This window comes from Palaemon carinicauda, chromosome 20 (genome assembly GCF_036898095.1).
Source record: "Palaemon carinicauda isolate YSFRI2023 chromosome 20, ASM3689809v2, whole genome shotgun sequence".
Classification (NCBI taxonomy): Eukaryota; Metazoa; Arthropoda; class Malacostraca; order Decapoda; family Palaemonidae; genus Palaemon; species Palaemon carinicauda.
In genome coordinates this window covers 28,146,189-28,173,905 of record NC_090744.1, presented here as the reverse complement: position 1 = coordinate 28,173,905, position 27,717 = coordinate 28,146,189, and the positions used below count along the sequence as shown (strand labels likewise).

Here is a 27,717-nt window from a genome sequence, read left to right as displayed (position 1 = left end):
CACTGAATTCTTTATCTTTATATATGTTTTCTGTTGCATTGTACGACTGTTTTTGCAATTACTACCTTTTAATGAAGGATAGGATTGCGTGTTTCAGGTAGAAATCAGTTAAAGTTTCGATTTCAGTGAAATAAGTGCAAACAGAAAATCAAAGTGATAAAGTGATATGCGCAAAGTGTTACAGTGTTGCGTCCGAGGGTTCGTCTGTTCGTGCCAGTCGTTCACCTAGTCCGGGACCTCTTACAAGCTCCCAAGCCCAGGGGAGAAGTAATGTCGAACGACTTATGGGTTCCACAGGCCTTGATCAACGAACAGACGTTTTTCCCTCCGTGGTTTCGGGCGTATCTACCCAAGATCGCCCCACCCACACAAAGACGAGAGAGCCCATTTATTCCTCGTCTGCGGAAGAGGTTTCTCGTAAGAAACCATGGACCACATCTCGCAGCTTTTTAAGTGCAAGTCGGTCCCTTCCGCGCAAGTCCAACGGCCCAGGTGTAGCCACTGGGTCAGTTCGGACTCGCTGCAGTCATCCGACGACTGCACACCTCCCAAGAGAGGCAAGGTGGTACCGCAACAGGTAGTAACTCCGTCTGTTGCCGCACCAGCTGTTTTAGACCCTCAGTCACAATGGACAGTAGCTCCGTCTGTTGCCGCTTTTGTAGACCCTAAGTGGTCTTTACTGCAGTCTATGCAGACTCAGTTAGCTGCGGTTATGCAGGAGTTTCGTGCGGAGAAGGTTGACACTGCTCCCGTTAGCCTACAACCTGCCACGGTTGTGCGCCCAGCTCACGCTGAGGCTGCCTGCTCCCACACTCCGGCTGCGGAGAGCTCCACCACCGATGCGCAGTCGACCCTGCCAGACGCATGTTGACGTTAGCCGACGTGCGGCACCCTCCGTTGACATGCGTGAGCTACCGCATCAGCAGTGGGAAGGTGGAGTCAAGCTGCCGTGTTTTGACGCGATGCGTTAGTTTCCGCAACCCACGGCAGTCCCCACCACGCACCACCACTCCGCTTTGGTTGTTGCCTGCGCCCACACTCCGACTGCGGAGAAGGTTGACGATGCACCCGTTTGCCTACAACCTGCCACGGTTGTGCGCCCAGCAGACGCTGCGGCTGCCTGCTCCCACACTCTTGTTGTGAGAGCTCCTCCACCCATGCGCAGTCGACCCTGCCAGACGCATGCTGACTCCCACAGACACACGGAGCACTCCGTTGCCGTGCGTGAGCTACCACAAGCTGCCGTGTTTTGACACGGTGTGTCAGCCTCCGCAACCCACTGTGGTTACCGCCACTCGCCCGCAGCAGACTAGTCAGTCAGGAGTTGAGGCTTCCCCACACAGCTTTGGTTGTTGCCAGCTCACAGACTGTCAAGCAGTTACATGACTTTGCCTTCTGGTCTGCTACTAATGCACCAGTGCTGTATGTCCTCACGCACCTGTTGTGATTGACAGTTCAGTTTTTTGACAGTTCACAGACTGTCAGGCAGTTACATAACGTTGCCTTCTGGTCTGCTGCTAATGCACCAGTGCTGTATGTCCTCACGCACCTGTTGTGGTTGACAGTTCAGTTTTTGACAGTTCACAGACTGTCAAGCAGTTACATAACGTTGCCTTCTGGTCTGCTGCTTATGCACCAGTGAGACCCTCACTGAGATAACCTAGCTTTTCTCGGACATGGTTCCTGTAGATGAGAAAGTGCTGTTCTCCCTCCTACTGATATTCCTTTGAGGACTCTGTCATTTGGAGAGGAGCCTTAAGCTGCTTAGCCTCCTATGGACTTTAATTAAAGCATAACAAAGCTTCCAGGGATGGTAAATGGTTCCGCTTCAGTCGCTAACCCCGTCTGTTGCCACACCTGCTCCCGTAGACCCTAATGGGCTTTGCTGCAAGACATGCAGTCCAAGCTTGTGTCCTTGATAGAGGATTTTTTACGGAGAAGATCCTTCTGGCCAACAACCTAACTACCGGTTGGTTGTGCGCCCTGTTGACGCTGAGGTATCCTACTCGCGTCCGCCAGTTGAGGTGGTTCCTCCACCGATGCGACCCAGTGTGGGTTGCCAGTCGCACGTTGACGTTAAGCGACTCTCGGAGGTGGTTGTGGACATTCAGTGTGTCACTAGGAAGACGTTCAACAACCAGCAGAGGTGACTTGTTGTGACGCAGTGCGGCAACCTCAGCAACCCGGTAGGGGGTTGACTGCACAACCCAGACAGTCTAGACAGTTTCGGGTTGACGCTGTACTTCCTCGCGTCCCCATGGTTGACAGTTCACAGACTGTGCAGCAGTACCATGATATTGTGTCCGGCTCCGTCACGCATCCACCAGTGCGACCGGATTCAGCGAGTCAAACGTTGCCCACTCCGTTGCCGTTTCCTCATCAGTTTCGGATGAGGAACCCTCTGATGAGGACATTGCTGAACAAGACGATCAACCCCCAGCCCTGCTATCCATCCAGAAGATGCTGAAGAAGGAACGCTGCCCTGTCAGGCTGTGGATGAGTCTGGTTAGGACACTGTCATCCGTGGTTCAATTTGTGTCACTTGGAAGACTACACCTCCGTCCTCTTCTGTATCATCTAGCTTTTCACTGGAAAAGGACAAGACGCTAGAAGCGGTCTCGATCCCGGTTTCCGGAAAGATAAAGTCTGGTCTGACTTGGTGAAAGGACTTTATCAACCTTTGAAAGGGTCTTCCCTTGACTGTTCAGACTCCCAACCACGTTCTCTTCTCGGACGCATCGGACGTAGGCTGGGGTGCGACATTAGGCGGTAGGGAATGCTCGGGATTATGGAACTCGAGTCAAAGGACAATGCATTTCAACTGCAAGAAGCTACTGGCAGTACGTCTGACCTGGAAAAGCTTCAGGTCTCTCCTTCAAGGCAAAGTGGTGGAGGTGAACACGGACAACACCCTGCTTTGACGTACATCTCCAAGCAAGGAGGGACCTACTCTCTGACATGGTACGAGTTCGCAAGAGACCTCCTCACCTGGTCAACAGGTCTAGACTTTTCACTAGTAACGAGGTTCATCCAAGGCAACTTGAATGTCATAGCAGATTGTCTCAGTAGGAAGGGACAAATAATTCCAACAGATTGGACCCTCCACAAGGATGTATGCAAGAGACTTTGGGCCACCTGGGGCCAGCCAACCATAGATCTCTTCGCAACCTCGATGACCAAGAGGCTCCCAATAGTTTGCTCACCTATCCCGGACCCAGCAGTAGTTCATATAGATGCCTTTCTACTAGATTGGTCACATCTAGATCTATATGCATTCCCTCCGTTCAAGATTGTCAACAAGGTACTGCAGAAGTTCGCCTCTCACGAAGGGACAAAGTTGACGCTAGTTGCTTCCCTCTGGCCCGCGAGAGAATAACTCACCGAGTTACTTCGATGGCTAGTAGACGTTCCCAGAACACTTCCCCTAAGGGTGGACCTGCTACGTCAGCCACGCGTAAAGAAGGTACTCCAAGGCCTCCACGCTCTTCGTCTGACTGCCTTCAGACTATCGAAAGACTCTCGAGAGCTAGAGGTTTTTCGAAGGAGGCAACCAGAGCGTTTGCTAGAGCAAGGAGAACATCCACCCTTAGAATCTACCAATCGAAGTGGGAAATCTTCCGAAACTGGTGCAAGTCAGTATCCGTATCCTCGACCAGTACCTCTGTAACTCAATAGCTGACTTTCTCTTATATCTGAGGAAAGAACGATCTCTTTCAGCTCCCACTATCAAGGGTTACAGAAGCATGTTGGCATCAGTCTTCCGTCACAGAGGCTTAGATCTTTCCAACAATAAAGATCTACAAGACCTCCTTAAGTCTTTTGAGACCACGAAGGAGCGTCGTTTGGTTACACCTGGTTGGAATTTAGACGTGGTTCTAAGATTCCTTATGTCAGACAGGTTCGAACCGCTTCAATCAGCCTCCCTGAAAGATCTCACCTTTAAGACTCTTTTCCTGATATGCTTAACCACAGCTAAAAGAGTCAGTGAGATTCATGCCTTCAGCAAGAACATCGGATTCTCATCCGAAACGGCTACATGTTCTACAACTTGGTTTTCTAGCCAAACACGAGCTGCCTTCTCGGCCTTGACCAATATCGTTCGATATTCCAAACTTATCGTATGGTTGGAAATGAACTAGAAAGAGTATTATGTCCTGTAAGAGCTCTTAAGTTCTATTTTAAAAACCTTTACGAGGCCCGTCTGAAGCTTTATGGTGTTCAGTTAAGAATCCATCTTTGCCTATGTCAGAGAATTCTTTATCCTATTTTATCAGACTGTTAATACGAGAAGCTCATTCCCATCTGAATGAGGAAGACCAAGCTTGGCTGAAGGTAAGGACACACGAAGTTAGAGCTGTCGCAACTTCCGTGGCCTTTAAACAAAATAGATCTCTGCAAAGTATATTCGACGCAACCTATTGGAAAAGCAAATCAGTGTTCGCGTCTTTTATCTTAAGAATGTCCAGTCTCTTTACGAGAACTGCTACACTCTGGGACCATTCGTAGCAACGAGTGCAGTAGTGGTGGGGGCTCCACCACTACAATTCCCTAATTCCATAACCTTTTTAATCTTTCTCTTGAAATGTTTTATTAATATTTTTGGGTTGTCCGGAAGGCTAAGAAGCCTTTCGCATCCTACTTGATTTGGCGGGTGGTCAAAGTCATTTCTTGAGAAGCGCCTAGATTAGAGGTTTTGATGAGGACCTTTAGTATGGGTTGCAACCCTTCATACTTCAGCTCCTAGGAGTCGCTCAGCATCCTATGAGGATCGCGAGGCTCAGTAAGGAAGACGTACTTAAAAAAGCAGAGTAATTGTTCAAGTCGACTTCCTTACCAGGTACTTATTTATTTTATGCTTGTTATTTTGAATAACTGCTAAAATGAAATACGGAATACTTAGTTCATTGTCAACATGTAATGCTGGTCTCTACCCACCCCCCTGGGTGTGAATCAGCTATATGATCATCGGGTAAGTTTAATATTGAAAAATGTTATTTTCATTAGTAAAATAAATTTTTGAATATACTTACCCGATGATCATAAATTAAAGGACCCACCCTTCCTCCCCAATAGAGACCCAGTGGACAGAGGAGAAAATTGGTTCTATGTTGACATCGAGTACTTGAGTACCTACTTAACAGATGGCGCTGTTGATGTACACCCCCACCTGTATAGCGATCGCTGGCGTATTCCGCCCGTAGGTTTTTCTGTCGGGCAGCAGAGCTGACAGCTATATGATCATCGGGTAAGTATATTCAAAAATTTATTTTACTAATGAAAACAACATTTTATTGCTGGTTTACCTTAATCAACTTATTAGGGTATATCATAGTAGTAAGATTACACAACGTTTGGAAAGGCAATAATTCAGTGTTTTCTTCCTCTTCCTCTTCATCTTCCTGTACTGCTGGTTGAACCGAGGGAAAATCACCTGATTTCCCAGTTTGTTTATAACTGGAAATGGGGGCATTAGCTGTGCATGTACTAGCGCCTACATTTACCAAGCTAGATTTAACCTGAGTTGAGCTAGTGGCCAAGTTCGCAAAAGAACAGAGCACACTATCATCCGATACGTTACAAATGATAGACTTTGGAAAATTTTGTTCACACCATCAAGATTTAAGGGAATCATACCATATACCACAGCATCCACATATGTAACATCAGATTATTTAGGAGTGCTTACTTTAGCAAGTGGAGGGATATTAGGATGCAGACCACCAACTCTTATCTTAGGCCTTCCAATCTATTTGTCTAATAGAGTGACTATGATTGCAGAACTGCAAGGCTTTAGCAGATGAGAGGTGTAAAGTGATTAATTGATTTGAGGCACTGTGAGAGGCTTTCAAATTTATAATGTACAGCCAACTTTCAGAACCCTTACTGAAAGAAATGCTATTAACACTATATTCAACTTGAGAAGTTAGGCTGGGTTTGGTAACCAGGTGGGTAGGTACAGAATTACTGTTTTTAAAAGAGGATTCATGGGACTTCTAAATTTTGATAAAGGGAGCTTGCAATGTCAAGAGCTTTTGAGGCTCATCACTATAAAGAATTGGCGGGTTATGTGAATTATCTAAATTTGGAGGTGTGTCGTTATCGTCGTCATCCCTTCTACAATCAACTAGCCTAGTCTTCCGTGGGTTTTCCCCTGAACAAAAAGCTAGGCTCATTCTGTGTTTTTAACTTTCAACCACTGCAGCATATTTACTATGAGAGGGATGGTTATTTAAATCCCAGTATTAACCATGACATGATACACAAAAAATGCATATCATGATCTCTCAGAAGCTATTCCCTTCAACAAACTACGCAGTAATTGCTAACAAAACCACAGGAAGACATCTTAAACGTGCAGTAATGGGAAACTATCTTGAGAATATATGAACAAAACCAAAATGACAGAATCTGAAAGGACAAAGAGACTGGCGGGGCAATTCTGGGCTTCTTACCATGTGCTACAAGAATGTATCATCCATTAATATGGGCATGTATTAATGATGGGAAAGAAAATGGGAAAGTTTTAGAAATTAAAAATTTTTTTAAGTGTAAATGTTGATTAGACCAAGCTTCTAGAGAAGAAGCAATATGGACTTCAAGGGTTAGTTCATAGAAATAAATGCCTAAAGAGTTAAGGATATAGTTGAGGTATTTGCCTTAGTTTAGAGGAGAATAGAAGATAGGAAAATTAAGTCCATTGCAGTTAACTCCCCTATATACTAAAGAGCATGGGTCTGACTAGTTCTCCGTGGTAAGGAAGCTAAGGAACTTGATATAATTAAACTCTAAAATAGTATAATTATTTTAAAATTACATACACACACTCACAAAACTGTGCACACAGCATTCATAAGGCATGTAGAAAATAATGTTGCCCTACTACACATAAATAACAATCAAAACATTGTCTTAGGATGAACATTATCAATAAGGATACATTAGTCACCAGTAGTTAAGTGTTACAGAATGAACCTTTCTGTCCTACTGTAATACATGCTGCTGAGAAAGCATTAACTCCCTGCTTTCTTGTCCTGTATTAATGAATAGCACATATCCCTAGCTCTCTCATTCAAGTTAATGTAGACAATTGTATTCACTCAATCTCATTTTGCCTATCAGCAGGCAGGTACTAACAATTATTTTGTGAAATTAAGGGTGAGGGCTTTCATATTGTAATACTTTACTGTATTCTACTATTTTCAGTCATTATACATACTTGAATGTGTGGTGAGAAATTTCATTGGTTACTTTACTGAAATGGAAAGAGTGGTGTGTGAGGATTACAGTACTTGCTTGTAAAAATCTCGGTTTTTCTTCTCTAAGAAAAATATTATACAGTAGGGTCCCGAATTAAGCGTGTTCGAATTACACGATTCCCCTTTTCCGCGATCGCTATTTTTCAAAAATAAATTTTCTGTATCTACGAGGCTGTTCAAAGTTCGCGAGTCAAGCACTACAAAATGTATCAAATCTATTGTCTTTTTAAGTATATTGGTAGCCCTAAATACGGTGATTTATAATAAATGTTACAAAACAATATCAACATTACATTTCATTAACATAATTTCATAATGAATAGCCTATTTAAGGATAAAATTCCACATCAACAATGAAATCAACTGTTAACTGTGCGAGTCCAGCTGACAAAATGTAAACAGAAATGTGGTTACGTTCTCGGCAATCTTTATCTTTCTCCAACCTTACGATAATTGTAATGGTAGTGTTAATGATGGTATATTTAAGCATTATTTTTGTTTAGTACAGTATATTTAAAAGCCTTATTTTTCCCTCTGGGCGTTCAAGGTTTTCACGAGTAGACTGGGTTCGTTTATCGGCAGTGAATAGCCTAAACTTCGGTAACGAGTCGTCAATATTTTGTCATATTTTAAACAGTATACATTTGATTTGCAAACATTGGTTTTGTAGAGTAGACGGTCAAATAAATTCTAGAGAGAGAGAGAGAGAGAGAGAGAGAGAGAGAGAGAGAGAGAGAGAGAGAGAGATTTGATGGCAGAAATCCGAGAGAGAGAGAGAGAGAGAGAGAGAGAGAGAGAGAGAGAGAGAGAGAGAGAGAGAGAGATTTGATGGCAGAAATCCCCCCCCCCTCTCTCTCTCTCTCTCTCTCTCTCTCTCTCTCTCTCTCTCTCTCTCTCTCTCTCTCTCTCTCTCTCTAGATTTTATTTGACCGTCTACTCTACAAAACCAATGTTTGCAAATCAAATGTATACTGTTTAAAATATGACAAAATATTAACGACTCGTTACCGAAGTTTAGGCTATTCACTGCCGATAAACGATAACAAACCCTTTAATGCAAACTAACTGTATCCTTTGATATTCCTCTATATTTATCACGAATTCCTTCTATACCTCCTCAGACACTCTTATTTCAAATATCTAAATTATTCTTATCACAACTAACACCATCTAGTCATTTTCATTCCATTATATCTATTATTCCTCTGGATCTTATTCCCTTTCCTTATTCTGTTTATTCGATGGGATTCGTTTTTCCCTTTACCGTCTTTCAGAATCTATTTTTAGCCACTGGCAACCAAATCCCCCTTCCCCCGTCTCCTACCGTCTCCCCTGCGAGTCCACCCAGCCTATCTCATCACTCCTCCCACCTTCATCCTCCCCTGTTCTAGGTCTGTAACCTTCTGCGTCATAATATCTCTCTCTCTCTCTCTCTCTCTCTCTCTCTCTCTCTCTCTCTCTCTCTCTCTCTCTCTCTCTCCTCCTCTCTCTCTCTCTCTCTCGTTATACAATACTTACAAATAGATGAAGAAACCAAAATCGGCTTTCTTGAAGTGTCAATTAAATACAAAACGAAAAAATTATACCGTGTATACATCCATTTCAATCATAGCTTAAAATACGGTAACCGATTTCGTCCGCAAACCACTATTTTTTAGGAAACACCATTCTATTCCAGAAAATGTTTACTCTTTAAATGTCAATTGCGCTATAATAAAACATGTACTTATGTTGTTAAATTTCGGGTGTGTTTTAAAAATCGAGTATTGCTAACTTATTTTTGTTTTACTTTTGGCTGTGATCACATCAGCTGATGTCTAGCTTCCGCGCGAATACAATGACAAAGAATTGTTTACACCATTTCTTAACTTATTCAAACCATCTATACAGTTAATATTACATAAACACCAATGTGTTATAACCTATCATATTTATTGTTTAGTACTTTAAAACCATCTCTCTCTCTCTCTCTCTCTCTCTCTCTCTCTCTCTCTCTCTCTCCTCTCTCTCTCTCTCTCTCTCTCTCTCTCTCTCACACACATCGAACGTGATAGCGGTAACCTAATTGTTCGGTGACTTTTAAAAATAGGCCTAGTACTTTCTTCTTTTACCTTTTTTGCATATGGATCCATAATTGAGGTGGGTACAAGTTGACTTATAACTGAAGTTAGGAAAAGTATTTTGGATATGGAAAGGACAATTATCTTTCGTAACAGTTTAGAATTATCGTAAGTTATCACTCTGTCATTAGCGGCAGTTTGCTATTGTGGATTAAACGCATAAGGAAAAAAAAAATTTCCAGCTTTGCTACGAATTTAGGAATTTATATGGATACGGTAAGTAAAATATTTGTAATAACATAATGTTTTTTAAATGTTTGTAATATCATTAGTTATGACTTAGATCATGTGTGTTTAATGCATTCGTTTGTTTATTATGATCGAAGATGGAGCGTAAACAAATGGAAGGTTTCCGTTTCAGGCGGCATCATAAAGAAAAACATTTCATAAATGGCATTCATTTCATTTATTTGAAAGTTCTAATAAAAAATAATTAGAACATTGGTAATAACAAATTCAACATATAATCTATACTTGGTAAAATTGCTGTCAATTCAAAAACACAGATGTATAAATGCGTCTGTTTCTTCGTTGTGATCAGAGATAAACGTAAAAAAAACATTGGTTGTCGTTTTCTATTGTGCTTTTTAGCGTGTTTAGGAAACGCATGATATAAAATCGCCTTTATCTTGATAATTCTGGATTTTCAATCATACAACAAGCTAGTCTATAGAGTGATGGTTTTGCTATTCACCAGTTGTATTATACAATAGATATGACAAACATTAAAATTTGTCTGTATTTTGGGTTGTGTTATAACGGGAAATATATGGTGTTTACACCTATCCTGGTTGTAATTTTAACCATTTTTCAAGTTGTTAGAACTTTAAAGTATATTAAATGTTTTATTTATTTACAAAAACAATTTGATATTATAAAGAAATACAGTATAGTACAAAGAAAGTATTGGAAATGGGTATTAAACACATTTGAATAGGCAAATTGCTGGTTGCCATGGCCGCAATGGAATTATTTCTGTTAGTTGTGTGTTTCGAAATTCGCGATTTTCCATTTACACGAGGTCATTAATCGACCAAATTCTCGCATAATTCGGGACCCTACTGTACTTTGTCATTTTACACTAGTCAGAGTTTAGTACATTTACTCTGTAAATAGATTAAAACTAAGTAGAAGATTTCTGTTCTTGTCTTTTGCTTACAGGGTTAAGATTTGACAACATTCTGTTGGATTGTATTTACAAATTATTGTTTTAATTACAAGTATTTTAGTAATATTAATGTAAGAAGTTGCTAATTTCCAGTGTAAATCTCATTTACTTATAGATTTATTTTCCGTACCTAACAGCCGAAGTGCCCAGGAATTGAGTGCATCAGATCTTCTCTTCCTTAATATGTTAGCTGAAGCAATTCAGGTTAGAGAAGGTGATTATATGGAAGAGCGAGCGGCAGAAAAAAATGCAGAAAGCCCAGATGATAAAAAAGATGATGATGTTATTGAAGAGGAATCTGATTCCGGCGAGTTTTATAGCATCCCTAATACGCCTATGTTGGGTAGAAATACTCCTGTTATGGAAGGTTAGTTGTTGTAGTTGTTGTTGTTGTTGTTGATGTTATTATTACTGTATTATTACTGTATTGTAATTTAATTTTTATTACTTATTATTATGAGAATTATGATATAAAAAGATCTAAGAAGTTTACTTTAGATATTACCTTGTGAGTTTTACAAGCGACTCGTTACTTTTTGTAATTATTATTATCATTAATTGCTAAGCTACAACCCTAGTTAGAAAAGGAGGATGCTATAAGCCCAGGAGTTCCAACAGGGAAAAGAGCCCAGTGAGGTAAAATATTCTAAGAACAGTAAAAACATTCAAATGAATTTTTCACATATAAACTATAAAAAACTTTAACAAAAAAAAGAGGAAGAAAAATAAGATAGTGGGCTTGAGTGTACCCTCAAGCAAGAGAGTACCCTCAAGCAAGAGAACTCTAACCCAAGACAGTGGAAAACCATAGTACAGAGGCTGTGGCACTACTCAAGACTAGAGAACTCTGGTTTGACTGTGGAGTGTCCTTCTCGTAGAAGAGCTGCTTAACTCAACTAAAGTCTCTTCTGCCCTTACCAAGAGGAAAGTAGCCACTGAACAATTACAGTTCAGTAGTTAACCCCTTGAGAGAAGAAGAATTGTTTGGTAATCTCAGTGTTGTCAGGTGTATGAGGACAGAGGAGAATATGTAAAGAATAGACCAGACTAATCGGTGTATGTGTAGGCAAAGGGAAAATGATCTGTAACCAGAGAAAAGGATCCAATGTACTACTGTCTGGCCAGTCAAAGGACCCCATAACTCTATAGTGGTAGTATCTCAACGGGTTGCTGGTGCCCTGGCCAACCTAGTACCTGTTAGAAAGAATACACCCTTTTGAAAAATGTTAGTTCTTGCGTTAAATATTTCAGAAACATTTCGTTGAGGATATGGCATGTGAAAATAAACTTTCCCATACTTCAGCATTTTGTATTTTATTCTGTTTCTGGTAAAACTAACTCTATAAAAACAATAGTTAATTATCGAATCTCTTTACAGCAGATATGTTAAGGGTCTAGCTTGTTGTAAATGTAAGAATCCATTAACTTGGGAATGTCTTACATGCTACCTTAGGTTATGACCTTTCAAATCATCAGACCTAATTGATTGGTGCATGGGATTAGAGCCATATGGCTCAGTGCTTGGGCTTGGGAGACCATTCAATGTCTAGATGCAGTGAGGGAAATCCTTGTTGATCTAAGAAGTAAAAATCAAGATATGTTTCACAGCAAGATAGAATAAAGAAATTGGGAATAGAATTAAATCTTAGGCTAAAAAATGTGTGCAGCATCTATGAGCTGAAGGGATGCAGCTAAAACCCTTCAATAATTTCTTTAGAACTTTCATTATTTTCAGAATATTTTTCAAGCTATTTATATTTACAGATTTTTTCCAACCTTTCATAATTACAGATTATTACATCCACCAACTAAGTTGGAAGGAGGTTATGTTTTCACCCCTGTTTGTGTGTTTATTTGTGAATAGTTTTCTGGCCGTAAGTTCAATCATAGAGTAATGAAACTCGCAGGGATTACCTGTTATGTAAAACACTGGAAATGATTAAATTTGAAAAATCAAGGTCACAGTCAAGCAAAATGTCCAATTCACGTTAATCAGTCGTAAGTTTGGACATCATTGATACAGAGACTTCAGACTTGGTTCATATTTGAGGTATGAAAATCCACGGAAATTAATATATATTAAGATCAAAGGTCAAGGTCGAGCAAAAGGTCAAGAAATAAGCTGCTGTGGCAAAGGTCTGTACTATACTGAGTGCCCCTGTAGTTTCATATGAATCTATTCAATCATAACTTGAATATATGTTGCTTAAGATGTTAACAAAGTTGTTAAGTGTCAGAGAATAATAATGCTACATGGTATGTGGCATCTTAGGTCAAAGTGTGGCTGCATGTGACCAGAATTGTAAATGGAGTTGAAATCATATATGTTCTCGTGTATTGTTATATTTGTATGTTAATCATCAAAACAGGTACAGTATTTATTTTTCTGTTATTGCCCATTAGTTTACGAAGTCAATGATTCGTTAAATTGAGGTTCATACATATTTCTGTTAAGGATAGGGTTTAACACCATACTGAAAGTGAATTGAAGATGAATTTTTAACTACTGGCCTAGAATGTTATTGTTTTTTAAATTTTTTTGTTCCTATACAAATACAAACTATTGTCTTTTAATATGAGTATGATTTTAGCAAAGCTAGAACTGACCATTTAAACTTTTAACAAGGTGCGTGTAATTGCTGGGAGGTGGAGTGTAGGACCTCCAACCCGTCAGATGGCGTGACCCTCAATTAGATTTCAGCTGCAGAGTAGAATAGATGTACATCTTTACTTTCTGCCCCTCCCTTTGGGTGCAGAAGTCATGTGCTGGAATGGACACAAGATGTAGGAAAGCCTCATGATTGAGTAACTTTTCTTTACAACAAAGTTTGTACAATATTGAAGTCTCCTTTTCCTCACAGACGACAGGGAGGATGGACAGGATATATGCATACCAAATTCTCAAATGATTAAACAATCAGACATACTATTATTATTATTATTATAATTATTATTATTATTATTATTATTATTGCTTGCTAAGCTACAGCCCTATTTGGAAATGCTGGATGCTGTAAGTGCAGGGGCTCCAACAGGGAAAATAGCCCAGTGAGGAAAGGAAACAAGGAAAAATAAATATTTTAAGAACATTAAAATGAATTTGTTCCAACACGGTTACTTACTTAGAACTACCTTCTTAGGAGTTACTGGTTAACTCTACCCAACCAACCAGCTTTCTGTATAGTTTACCCTCTTCCCGTTTTCTACGGGGTTAACCTCTGGCAGTGTGGTACGTGCCCTGAGGCGACCCGGGGTCGGGCAGCGTGCTAGCTCAGGTCGAATCGCCAGTAAGTTTCTGGTCGCGACGTGATAAACATCTCGCCGCGCTCTCTCTTACCTTGTGCGACCCTTTGTGTCCCCCGATCCTTTGTGCTTACCGCGTGTTACCCACGTGTTTCCATTTCACTTTCCCTTTACATCCTTGTGTCTCTTGGTGTGTTAGCTTTGCGTTATGGAGCATCCTCGTCGTTGCCCTGGGCCTGTGGCTGGGAAGTCTTGCGGGGCTTTCCTTTCCAAGCCTGAGGTTGATCCCCACTCCTTGTGCTCCACGTGTAGGGGGAAAGAGTGTTCCCCTACCTCTATGTGCCCGGAGTGTGCTAATTGGACTGAGATCCAGTGGGTGCTCTTCGGGACGAAGAAGAAGAAGGCAGCTAAGAAGTCGCCTAAGGACTCCAGCATATCTTCGCCTGTGTGTTCGCCAGACGCCTCGGCAGACCGTAGCGCCCGTCCTTCTTCCCCTACCCAGCGTAGGGGACGAGGTAAGTCCGTTGCGGGGAAGAGGCCCATTGCCCTTCCCCAAGAGTCTGATATTCCTGTGGGGGAAGTGTCCAGTGTGGGGCAGGTATGTGTGGGGCCTGAGTGTAGTGCGGAAGTGTGGGTAGGAGGCGAGGGCCTGGTGCCCGCAGGTCCCATCTCCTCGGAAGATCCTATGTGGGGTAGGCCGAGTGCCGATACTTCCCCTGCCTTGTGGTGTGTTTCAGGGGGAGACACAGAAAAAGGTAGTTCGTCGTCTTCGGACCCCACCACGTGGGTGGCCCCTAGGATTCCCTTCAGGTCTCCCGTTAGAGGAGAAGAGGATGTGGAGCAATGGCTCTGTAAAGGGCTCGCGCGGTCCCCTCCGGCTCCCTCGGCTACGCTACCCCCCGTGTTTCTGCAACCGCCCACACCTGAGAAACGACGTGAATTTCCCCCCGCAGTCTTGGACGTGTCGGCCGGTCGGAGAGCTCCGTCCTCATCCTCGTCATCGTCATCGTTATCGGACTCTTCTTCTTCTTCGTCATCAGAGGACGAAGACAGGAACCTTAGCAAGAGGAAGAGGGAGAAATCCCGCAAGAAGAAGAAGTCTCGTTCCCGCTCGAGGCATGGTAAGAAAGGGTCGAAGTTCTCTAAAAAGAAAGCAAAGAGGAGTAAGTCCAAGGACTGGGTGAATGTCACAGTGACCCGGAGCGAGCTGTTTAGGTTTTCCACAGCCGCGGCCGCTTCCGGGTGGCTCCCTAGAGCCTCGCCTTCTGTGTCTCACCCTCCTATCTCCTCCTTCGGACCAGCCGCCCGGCAAGAGGGCTCGAACCGGGACCCCTGTGTAGTGTTTAACCCAACGGTAGCCTCCGCCCCTTCTTCCCTTAGGAAGGATATAAGGAGTATGAAGGAAGGCTTAGCATCGACCACGGGCACCTTGGAGGCCTTCCTTAAGCACCAAGGGTGCCCGTCGGTCCGCATAGATCCCCCATCCACGGAGCCTCCCGTGGAACAAGGTACTCCCATGACGGATGCCTTCGTCCCCACGGGGCAGCCCATACCACTGGCAGGCTCGGAGGGCGTTGGTACTCCCATGACGGATGCCTTCGTCCCCACGGGGCAGCCCATACCACTGGCAGGCTCGTCGGGTGTTGCTTTTCCCACCGTCACAGCGTACCCCCGTACGGAGGAACTGGTGACGGAAGACCTGGTTGAAGGAGGGGAGTGCTCGACTGACGACATCTCCTCCTACCGTAAGGTTCTGGCCCTAATTCGGAGGCATCACCGTTTGGATGATCCCAAGCCCTCAGCTGCGAAGGCCGTACTATCCGGACTGTCCAGGATGATCGACAGTCCGGTACAACAAAAGCCATCTTTGTCTCTCCCTCTCGCTCAAGACGTGAAGTTGGGGATGGAGCAGATAGATGAATACTTAGCAGGACTAGCAGAGGCCCTCAGAAGCCAGAGTTCCTCCAAGCTTCTTCCCGACCTGAAATCCCAGAAGCGTTTTTACGTTCCCGAAGGGCATCGCGGTGGTCCCCGTGCGGTAGAAGCAGTGGTGACCGCGCTGAACCAGGGAGCCTCGGAAGACAGGGCCTCCACTGCCCCCGGTGTGCTTTTCCCCGTCAGAAGCCTCTATGATGGAGGACTTGGCACAGGACCTGGTCTACATGTCCTCCTGGTTAGATTGGTGGTCGTGCGCTTTGGTGGGGTTTCAGGCATCCCACAACCTCTCCCTCCCAGAAAATCAGGCCATGCTGAGGGATCTTGTTAGCTCTGGAGGCAAGGCCTTTAAGTTTTTATCATCCCCGTCTCTGTCGGTGGCTTCGAACTGGGTCCTGAGGAAAAGGGATACGGTACTGAGCAAACTGGTGCGGAAGTTGCCGGACAGACAAGCAAGGAGGCTGAGGAATTCCTCCGTGTGGGGGAATGACATTTTCCCCATCAATTTGGTGTAAAATACAATGGAGAAGGTGAGGAAAGTGAGAGAAACGGATCCTAGGCCCCCCCCTATGAGGAAGGCCACGTTTAGGAGAGCCTCAACGGACGTCCCTCACTCCTCACAGGCCACATCCTTGCTGCCCCGAAGAGAACCACCTTCAGCCCCTTGGCTTCAAGCCTCGCAGCAGCCCACCCGTAGGGCCACCGCAGGCTCTCAGTCAGCCTACAGACCCTCCTACGGTAACGCTAGGAGAGGTAGATCTGGCCGCTCCTCCAGAAAAAGGTAGGAAGAGAGGCCCCTACTCCCTCAGGAGCCCCTAGTAGGGGGATGCCTCAGACATTTTTGGCAAGCATGGCGGGATCTCGGTGCGGATCCCTGGACGGTGACGGTCCTGAAGGAGGGCTACAGACTCCCTTTCCTAGAAGAACCTCCCCCTCTCATCCCAGCCCATCAGGCCGAGTGGCTGGTTCCAAAGGACCCCTTGAAGAGGTCGGCGCTACAAGAGGAAGTAGCGTCCATGATCGACAAGGGAGCTTTGGAGACAGTGGAGAACCCCGGCCCGGGTTTCTTCAGCAGGCTCTTCCTTGTGGAGAAATCGACAGGAGGGTGGAGGCCAGTCATAGATCTCTCAGCCTTCAACAAGTTCGTCTCAAAGACGGACTTCAAGATGGATACCCCCAAAACAGTGCTAGCAGCCTTGAGGGAGGGGGATTTCCTCATGTCTCTCGACCTCTAGGATGCCTATTTTCAAATCCCCGTGCACCCCTCCAGCAGGAAGTTCCTCAGAATCAAGTGGGAGTCCAGTGTCTTGCAGTTCAAAACCCTGTGCTTCGGCCTCTCGACGGCCCCGCAAGTGTTCACGAGAGTGTTCGCCGCGATCTCGGCATGGGCACACGAGAAAGGCATACGTCTACTCAGGTACCTGGACGACTGGTTGCTTCTTTCTGCCTCAAGGGAACAACTGAAGGAGCAAGGCGTTATGTTGCTCGACCTCTGCAGGGTGTTAGGGATCACGGTCAACCTAGGGAAGTCCCAACTAGTCCCCAGCACCAGGATGACTTACTTGGGGATGGTCCTGGACACCCAGTTAGTAAGGGCCTTCCCCTCAGAGGAGAGGTTAGCCAACCTAGAACGTATCCTTCAACCCTTCCTGACGGGACAACCAATAGGGCCAAGGACTGGCAAAAGTTACTGGGTCATCTGGTTTCGCTGGAAAAATTAGTACCGCAAGGGAGACTCAGGCTCCGCCCGGTACAGTGGAATCTGAAGGAGTCGTGGACCCAAGGCAAGGAGCCCCACAAAATAGTTCCAGTCCTCCCGAAGACGAGAGAGACCCTTCTTTGGTGGAACATCAGGTCGAACACAGAGAAAGGAATGCCCTTCGCCTCCGACCCCCTGGAGATGCTGTTGTTCACGGACGCATCGAAGGAGGGTTGGGGAGCACACCTGCTAGGAGAATCGACAAAAGGGCAGTGGTCCAGCGAGGAGGCGTCTCTCCATATAAACATCCTGGAGATGATAGCGATTCTGAGGGCGTGTCGACAGTTCGTACACTTCCTGCGAGGGAACACTGTGGCGTTAATGTGCGACAACGCCACAGTAGTGGCGTATGTAAAGAAACAGGGAGGCATAAAGTCAAAGGTCCTATGCGCCCTAGCCACGGAACTGTTAGAGTGGGCTACAGAAGAAGGGATAGAATTGACGGCAAGGTTCATTCCAGGAAAGAGGAACGTGATGGCCGACGGCCTCAGCAGGGCGGGTCAAGTGATAGGTTCGGAGTGGACCCTACACCCGGAGGTAGCTCGAGCAGTCATCCTACTGTGGGGCTCCCCAGTGATAGACTTATTCGCCACACGTCTGAATGCCCAACTCCCCGTGTTCTGTTCTCCAATCCCAGACCCGTCAGCAGCGTTCGCGGTCGCCTTCCAACATCCCTGGGATGGTCTCGATGTGTACGCCTTTCCTCCCTTCAGTTTGATCAGGCAAGTGTTGAACAGAGTGAGAGTGTCGTCCAACCTGTCGATGACTTTAGTAGCGCCCTGGTGGCCGGAGAGAGACTGGTTCGCAGACCTAAAGGAATTAGCTCTTCGTCCTCCTTGGCCGCTTCCAGACAGGCCAGACCTCCTGCGTCAACCTCACTTTCACAGGTGGCACGAAAACCCTCGATCCCTCCGCCTTCACGTGTGGAGGTTATCGAGAAGCTACTGAAGAAAGAAGGATACTCATCGAGAACCGCGGCAAGGATGTCGGGTTATCTACGGCGTTCCTCGGCGGTAGTCTACCAGGCAAAGTGGGCAGTTTTCCTGAAGTGGTGTGCGTCCAAAAACATCAGGCCCTTAGGGGCGTCGATCCAGGACATTGCAGACTTTCTGGTGTACCTGAGAGACGACGTGGGTTCGTCCATTCCGGCCATCAAAGGAGTTCTAGCAGCCCTAGGTCAAGTCTTCTTCCTTAGGGGCATTGACTTGGGAGCCTCAAGGCACATCTCTATGCTCATCTGCAGTTTTGAGCAATCATGTCCCTCCCAGGAGGTACGGGTTCCGCAGTGGGACCTAGCCAGAGTTCTCAAAGTTCTGTCAGAGCCGCCCTTCGAACCTCTCAGGGACGTACTAGACAGAGAACTCACCCTTAAAACAGCTTTTCTTTTAGCCCTGGCCTCGGCGAAGAGAGTTAGCGAGTTACACGGCCTCTCTTACGAGGTCTCACACTCCAAAGGGTGGAGGGAAGTTGTCTTTAGGTTCGTCCCTAGTTTTGTGGCGAAGACGCAGAACCCAGCGTGTTGGGATCCTCGGTTTGAGGGTTTTTTGGTGCCAGCCATCCCTCGCTCCGACAACCCGAAGGATCTACTCTTATGTCCCGTGAGAACAGTAAGAAAATACCTGGAGAGGACTGCAAAATATCGCCCTCAGATCAAAAATTTATTCATCTCAACAGGCCGGGTGAAGGAACCGGTCTCGAAGAATTCTATCTCTTTCTGGCTGCGACAGGTGATAAGGAGGGCCTACGAGGCTTCTGGGACTCCTCTCCCAGGAAAACCAAGGCCTCATGATATTAGAGCTCTGAGCACCTCTCTGGCTTTCGAGAAAAACATGGCTGTGGGTAAGATCCTGAAGGCTGGGACCTGGTCTAGACAGTCCACCTTCACGGAACACTATCTCAAAGATTGTACGAGGAAATCCTTGGACAAGTTTTCCATTGGCCCAATCGTTTCGGCCCTTCAAGAGATCTAAGGTCATAGGCCCCGGGTAACCGGGGGTGTTAATGCCAAGAGACACTAGTTCCTTCCTTAACCTTACGCCCCCCCCCCCCCCCCCCTTTTCCTTCCTTTCCCGGATCGTCCGGGCCAGGAAGATGTTGAGAAGACCTTAATCACTGAAAGGAACACCCTTCAAGAAATTGGTTTTGAAAAGGTAAGCCATTTAGACACTAAGTGAGTTTTTTGGATAGTTTTCCCCTACTTTTCGTGCAGTTTTCTAGTGGTCATGGAACCAAGACCTCCTTAGAGGTTCCCTCTCTTGCGTGCCTCCCTGTCGAATCCTGATCCCTGCAGGACACTCCCACCTCCTAAAGTGTAAGTCTCCTAAGAAGGTAGTTCTAGGTAAGTAACCGTGTTGGAACAAATCACAAATTTTTAAGTAATTTGTATTTTTCCTAACATACTTACCTAGAACTACCTTCGGGTTATGGCCCACCCATCCTTCCCCGAGAACCTGCAGGATCGAGTAATATCTATTCCAACGAAACTTACTGGCGATTCGACCTGAGCTAGCACGCTGCCCGACCCCGGGTCGCCTCAGGGCACGTACCACACTGCCAGAGGTTGACCCCGTAGAAAACGGGAAGAGGGTAAACTATACAAAAAGCTGGTCGGTTAGGTAGAGTTAACCAGTAACTCCTAAGAAGGTAGTTCTAGGTAAGTATGTTAGGAAAAATACAAATTACTTAAAAATTTGTGATATTTCCTATATAAACTATAAAAGTTATAAGAGAACAAGAGAACGAGAAATTAGATAGAATAGAGTGGCCAAGTGTACCCTCAAACAAGAGAACTCTAACCAAATACAGTGGAAGACCATGGTGCAGAAGTTATGACACTACCTAAGACTAGAGAACAATGGTTTGATTTTGTAGTGTCTTTCTCTAGAAGAGCTGCTTGCCATAGCTAAAGAGTCTTTTCTATCCTTACCAAGAGGAAAGTAGTCACTGAATAATTTCAGTGCAGTAGTTAACCCCTTGGGTGAAGAAGAATTGTTGTCAGGTGTTCTCGTGGCAGGGAGATCTCGGTGCCCTGTTATGTTGACCCTTCCGGGTCTCGTAACCCTGGTTACGTTGAGCCCCAGGCTCTTGTGCCTCTCATCACGTGGATCCTTCAGGTTTTCGTGACAGGGAAACCTCGGTTTCCTGTTGCGTTGACCCTTCGGGGTCTCGCAACCCTGATTATGCTGAGCCCTCAGGCTCTCGTGGCAGGGAAACCTCAGTTTCTCATTGCGCTGATCCTTTGGGGTCTCTCAACCCTGGTTCGTTGAACCCTCGGGCTCCCGTGGCAGGGAAACAGAGGTTGCGCTGACCCTTCTGGGTCTCGCAACTCCGGTTACGCTGAGCCTGCAGGCTCTCGTGATGGACGCTACGCTGAACCTTCAGGTTCTCATAGCTGGGAGTCCTCTCCTTGTTGCGCGAACCTTTGGCTTAGTAAATCAGCCAGTTTGGTTATAAGGACTGCTCCTTCCTAAGGATAAGTCTTCAATTATTATTTATTATTATTATTACTTGCTAAGCTGTTGTAGAAGCAGGATGTTATAAACCCCAAGGCCTCAACAGGGAAAATAACCCAGTGAGGAAAGGAAACAAGGAAAAATAAAATATTTTGTAACAACATTAAAATGAATGTATCCTCTATAAACTATGAAAACTTTAACAAAACAAGAGGAACAGAAATTGAATAGAATAGTGTGCCCGAGTGTACCCTCAAGCAAGAGATCTCTAACCCAAGACAGTGGAAGACCATGGTACAGAGGCTATGGCACTACCCAAGACTAGAGAACAATGGTTTCATTTTGGAGTGTCCTTCTCCTAGAAGAGCTGCTTACCATATCTAAAGTCTCTTCTACCCTTACCAAGAGGAAAGTAGCCACTGAATAATTACAGTGCGATAGTTAACCTCTGGAGTGAATAAGAATTGTTTTGTATTTTCAGTGCTGTCAAGTATATGAGGAAAGTGGAGAATGTGTAAAGAATAGCCCAGACTATTGTGTGTATGTCAGCAAAAATGAAATGAGCCGTAACCAGAGAGAAGGATCCAATGTAATACTGTCTGGCCAGTCAAAGGACCCAATAACTCTAGCGGTAGTATCTCAACAGGTGGCTGGTGTGTATTCGAACAGTATATGAATAAATCACATATTTTAAAGTAATTTGTACCTTTTCTATCAAGTATACAAACCCGAGTCCTTTGAGTTACACTGCCAATCTCAATCCCACACAAGTCTTAGGTTTAAGGTCAAGGGTCTTTGGAGAGTTGTGCTGTGTATTGCATATAACTACCTTGTTAGAAGTTTAGACGACTGTTCCCAGCTTCGCTGAAATCATACGAGTATTAACCCTTTTACCCCCAAAGGATGTACTGATACGTTTCACAAAACTCATCCTTTTACCCCCATGGACGTACCGGTACGTCCATGCAAAAAACTGCTATTTACATTTTTTTTTTTTTTGCATATTTTTTATAATTTTTTGAGAAACTTCAGGCATTTACCAAGAGAATGAGACCAACCTCTCCTTTCTATGATGAAAATTAAGGCTGTTAGAGCAATTTAAAAAAAATATACTGCAAGATGTGCTCGAAAAAAAAATAACCCCTGGGGGGTTAAGGGTTGGAAATTTCCAAATAGCCTGGGGGTAAAAGGGTTAAAGGACTCAGGTTTGTATAGTTTGGAGAAATGAAAAATCCTTTAAAATTTATGTTTTATAATTATGGTAATTTTAAAAGACATTGCTATCTTAAGAGTCCTGTACATAGACTATATGCTGTCTAAATTTGTCATAAAAACTAAATTGCTTAAAATGAAATTTTTAGTTGTGAAAAGTCTCGAAGTATGAAGATATTGGTTTGGTACAACTGTGAACAGTATGGTTGCAGAAAATATGTAGACAATTGATTACTGTATACTGTATGTTTATTGAAAACTAATAGTTTATGTTCATGGTGTGCAGATCCTTAAACTCCATAATGGCCACCCTCCCCCCCCCTTAACCTGGAACTTGACAAATTATGATTTTACTGATGTGAATTTAGTTTATGCATAAATATTATGGAGTTGTTGTTGTTACAGATGAACCTCAAGGCAAGATTCGAAGTTCCATTTTGTTGCTGCGAACAGACCTCTGTCAACTAACGCCGCACATCGTGCATTATGAAACGCTTTCGGAGGGGTTATCTCTTGTTCTTGTTTCAGAGGTAAGTTTGCCCTCTTCAAGCATCATAAAGTTTTGAAATTGGATAAATAGATTTTGAAATACTTGTGAATAGTACCGTATATCTTAATTATTTTTTCTTATGAAACTTGCCTAATGTTGATACGGTATACTTCTCAGAACTGGTTAGATATTGACTTCCACCCTTAAAATCTGAAAACTTATAATTTTCGTTCACAATAATTGTCTTATCATTATTGCAAAGTACAGTATTGAGTTTATATGGCAGTGTATGTCAATAAGTGAGCTTGGGTATGCGGCCAACCCATGTTTTCAGTCTTCCAGGGGAATGGCGGTGTATATTAGGACCGAGTACCCTGCTTCTCATAAGTCCTGCTATCAATGTGGATGTCATGAGATTCAGGTAATAAAAGTTTGTGGCAGGCATAACAACTTTTATTTATGTTCGATCTACCGGAATCCAGACATGGATGATTCTATCTTCGATTGTCTTCTTACCATTATGGCTAAGATACAAGAAGATGATAGAAAGGCTTCTTTTGTCTTTGTTGGTGATTTTAATGCTCACCATAGGGAGTGGTTAAGTTCTATCTCTCCTACCGATCGCCATGGCTTAAGAGCTTTAGACTTTGCCTCTGAATCAGGCTGTGAGCAAATCATAAATGAAGCTACTCACAGGTCTGGTAATTGCTTGGACCTTGTATACACTGACTCCCCTGGCGTTATAACTGGTAAGGTTGGTTCTCCAGTCGGGACATCTGATCATGCCTTGATTTCATTATTAGTGAAGACTGAGCAGCCTGTCCCTGATATATCATATTCTTGTAAAATTTATATGAAATCCCAAGCAGACTGGAATGGGATTTTACATGATCTTTTGTGCTTGAATTGGTCACAATTATATAATAGTGTAGATCCTGTTGTCCCTTTGAATGAGAATCTAGTCAACATAATTGATAGGCGTATCCCTTCTCGTGTGCTAAGGTACCGAGTGAAGGACAAACCGTGGTTCAATAATGATTGTAGACGTGCTTTTTTGGAGAAGCAGGAGGCCTATCAACTTTGGAAGGGTAACAGATCAGATTTGACCTGGAACAACTATACTCAGCTTCGAGCTTTTGCTCAGAGAGTTTATGCCTCAACTGAAAAGGAGTACAATTTAACCATAAAAGAAACACTTTCTGGTACAACTCAGGAACATAAATGGTGGTCTACCCTCAAATCTGCACTCTTTGGTGTAGATGCAACAGTTCCTCCTTTACTTAAACCAGATGGCTCAGTCACTCACTGTCCAAAGGAAAAGGCAACCCTTTTGGCTGATGTTTTTGACAATAAACAGAGTAATGAAAAACTTGAACTTCCTCATTCCTGTTTTCCTGAGGCTAAACTAACTAGTTTAGCTTTTCGATCTCGTGAGATTAAAGCTCTGTTGATGGACCTTGATGCTTATGGAGGTGTAGACCCAAATGGTATTTTTCCTTTGTTTTTTATAAAGACAGCAGATTTCTTAGCTCCAAAGTTATCTGTTATTTTGCGCAAGTTAGCAAGAAGAGGAGCTTTTAGCACTAGTTGGAGAATTGGTAATGTTACTCCTCTATGTAAATGTGTTTGTGGTAGCTCAAGTCCCACTGATTACCGCCCAATTTCCATAACTCCCATATTATCTAAAGTTTTTGAACGTCTTCTGGCAAAACGTCTTAATAGGTTTGCTGAAGGTAATCATCTACTCCCTAGTTTGCAATTTGGTTTTCGTAAAGGCCTTGGAGCATGTGATGCCCTTCTTACAATCTCCAATGCTGTACAGAAATCCCTTGATTGTGGTCGGGAAGTTCGTATGATTGGCCTTGATTTTAGTGCTGCCTTTGACCGTGTTAATCATGAGGCCCTTGTTTTCAAACTGAAACAGTTGGGAGTGGGTGGGTCGTTTCCTAGCATTATTATTGATTTTTTAAGTAATAGATCTCAAAGAGTTGTTGTTGATGGGCACCATGGTGATTATAGGAATGTGATATCTGGTGTTCCACAGGGTAGTGTTCTTGGCCCATTACTTTTCATACTATATACACATGACATGTGGTTTGGCCTAGAAAACAAGCTTGTTGCATATGCAGATGATGCTACTCTCTTTGCATCAATTCCATCCCCTGAATGTAGATCTAGGGTTGGTGAATCCCTTAATAGAGATTTAGCTAGAATTAGTGCATGGTGCAAATTATGGGGTATGAAGTTGAATCCTAACAAAACTCAAAGTATGATTGTAAGTAGGTCAAGGACGGTGGTTCCTCAACATCCGGATCTCAGTATTGATAATGTTTCTTTAAATATGTATGACTCTTTCAAAATTTTAGGTGTGATTCTCGACAGTAAATTTACTTTTGAGAAACATATAAGGTCTGTGTCTTCTTCAATTTCACAAAAAATAGGCTTATTGAGAAAGTCTTTCAAGATTTTCGGTGATCAATCTATTCTGAAGAAGTGTTTTAATTCTTTCATTCTACCTTGTTTTGAGTATTGTTCTCCTGTCTGGTCTTCAGCTGCTGATTCTCATCTTAATTTGTTGGACAGAAACTTGCGGTCTATTAAATTTCTTATTCCTGATCTAGATATTAATCTCTGGCACCGTCGTTCAATTAGTTCATTATGTATGTTGCATAAGATTTTTCACAACTCTGACCATCCTTTACATTCAGATCTCCCTGGACAATTCTATCCTGTTCGTAATACTAGGCAGGCAGTTAATTCTAATAGCCAGGCCTTCTCCATCACGAGGCTCAATACTACGCAGTACTCTAGAAGTTTTATTCCAGCTGTGACCAAGTTGTGGAATGATCTTCCTAATCGGGTGGTTGAATCAGTAGAACTTCAAAAGTTCAAAGTTGGAGCAAATGCTTTTTTGTTGACCAGGCAGACATAGTCTTTTTATAGTTTATTTATGACATATTTGTTTTTGATGTTATTGATAGTTTATTATATGACATGTCTGTTTTGACGTTGTTTCTTATTTTAGAATGATTTATTGTTAATTTGTTCTCTTCATTTATTTATTTCCTTATTTCCTTTCCTCACTGAGCTATTTTTCCCTGTTGGAGCCCCTGGGCTTATAGCATCTTGCTTTTCCAACTAGGGTTGTAGCTTGGATAGTAATAATAATAATAATAATAATAATAATCTGATTTATGTACCGTCCAGATAAGTGTACAGTAGATTGAGATTGAAAAGGTTATTGAGTTGCAGATTAACCCTTTTACCACCAAAGGACGTACTGGTACGTTTCACAAAACCCATCCCTTTACCCCCATGGACGTACCGGTACGTCCTTGCAAAAAACTGCTATAAAATTTTTTTTTTTCATATTTTTCATAACTTTTTGAGAAAATTCAGGCATTTTCCAAGAAAATGAGACCAACCTGACCTCTCTATGACCAAAATTAAGGCTGTTAGAGCAATTTAAAAAAAATATACTGCAAAATGTGCTGGGAAAAAAATAACCCCCTGGGGGTTAAGGGTTGGAAATTTCCAAATAGCCTGAGGGTAAAAGGGTTAATACGGGATGTCCTATTCTGGATAGGCTACTCATTCCTGTGTTAATTTTCCAAGGGATTCATTGCTTGGTAATTGCTATGATCTTAAAATTGTGAGTTTTTTTTTTTTTTTAATAATTGAAATAAAGATTTCCAACAACCACCATTGAAATATGGGGAATAAATATAAAAAGAAACTCATGCAAAAACACTGTGTATTCATAAACTTATGAATAAAGAAAATCAATGTTACTAATTTGGTTACTTTTAACAGACAAATCAAATCAACCAAAACATTAACAGAAAAGAGGAACTGTCTGTATGGTAGAAATACTTAAGGAATGTTGAATAGTTTTCTGCAGCTGCTGAGAGGATACTTGTACGGAGGCTTCAGGCCTGAGAACGTTGCAGAAGGGCGGCTGAAGTTCAGATGAAACTGGCACGATGACTTTGGATTTGAAGACGTCAAAGAAAGGGTGGTATTAAGATGGGACATCAAAAGTCTTCTCCAAGAATTCAATAAGTGTTGAACTAAGGCCAGGCTGCAGGCAGTGTTGGCTACTACTTGTCATAAGTGGGGAGAACTGGCTGCTTCAATTCTTCTCGTCTTCTCATCTATAACAGGACTTTGGAGATACAGTAGGCATTTATCGTCTGGAGGGAAAGTTGGAAACTGGCTCTATCAGACTTCTAGTCTTCTCTGCTTCATATCTCGTTAGGACGTGGTTCCTATCTGGTTTGGACATAGTTCCTCTCTTGTCTTATGTCCTGTCTTATCTCTCTGGACAATATCTTCTTGAACTTTATATACCCATATATGGGCGGAGTTAATTACAGTGGGCAGTCGTCATTTCTGTATAAGGATTTCTTGAAAATTCTACGCCATGATTGATTTCCTTAAAACACCCACTTTGATCACGTCATTGAAACTTCTACAATGAATTTCTAATGCAATCTGGACCTTCTGTTAAGTCATAACAAAAGCGTGGCACATGTCCACCCGTGGTGACATTTTTCATAAACAAGGATATACCTTAAGGCTCAACTTCTCAAAATATGCTGACTCCACTAATTAAGGTGATGACATCTTGATCAAAACAAGTCAGTTCTCTTATCGCTGCAGGCGCTTTGTCAAGGCTCGGTTTGTTTCCAAAATATTGACGACAGTGAAGTGATGACAGCTTTGACCAAACATTACAGTAGTCGAATACTGTTTTGCTGGTCACACTTGGGAATAGATATACTGTAAATTTCTGTATTAATAACATATTCCTTCAAAAGTATTGTATCTACCCATGACAGTGATTAAGATCTACATTCTCTTTGTATCTTGTGCCGGGAGCACAGTGTGATGTGGACAATCGTTGTGAAGGATGGGGGTAACCTATCAGTCTCTCATATGAAGCAATATGTTCAGCTTATGGACGACTACTTTCACTTGGACTCCAAAAATAAAAGAAAAGTAACGTGTATTTCAGATGAAAATATCCAAAGAAGGCTAGGCTGGTGGATTTCAGGATGAGTGATGAAAGTGCCACTCAGA

The 27,717-nt window shown here is 43.2% G+C and overlaps 1 protein-coding gene across 1 annotated transcript in view; it reads left to right on the top strand.

Moving 5' to 3' along the window:
• HPS1 (Hermansky-Pudlak syndrome 1 protein) overlaps positions 1–27,717 on the top strand; it is a 67,525-nt gene that overhangs the window by 33,197 nt on the left and 6,611 nt on the right. Inside the window, exons 5-6 of the mRNA XM_068394965.1 lie at positions 10,682–10,911; positions 22,551–22,675. Of these exons, the coding sequence (XP_068251066.1) occupies positions 10,682–10,911; positions 22,551–22,675 (355 nt within the window). The remainder of the gene's footprint in view (positions 1–10,681; positions 10,912–22,550; positions 22,676–27,717) is intronic.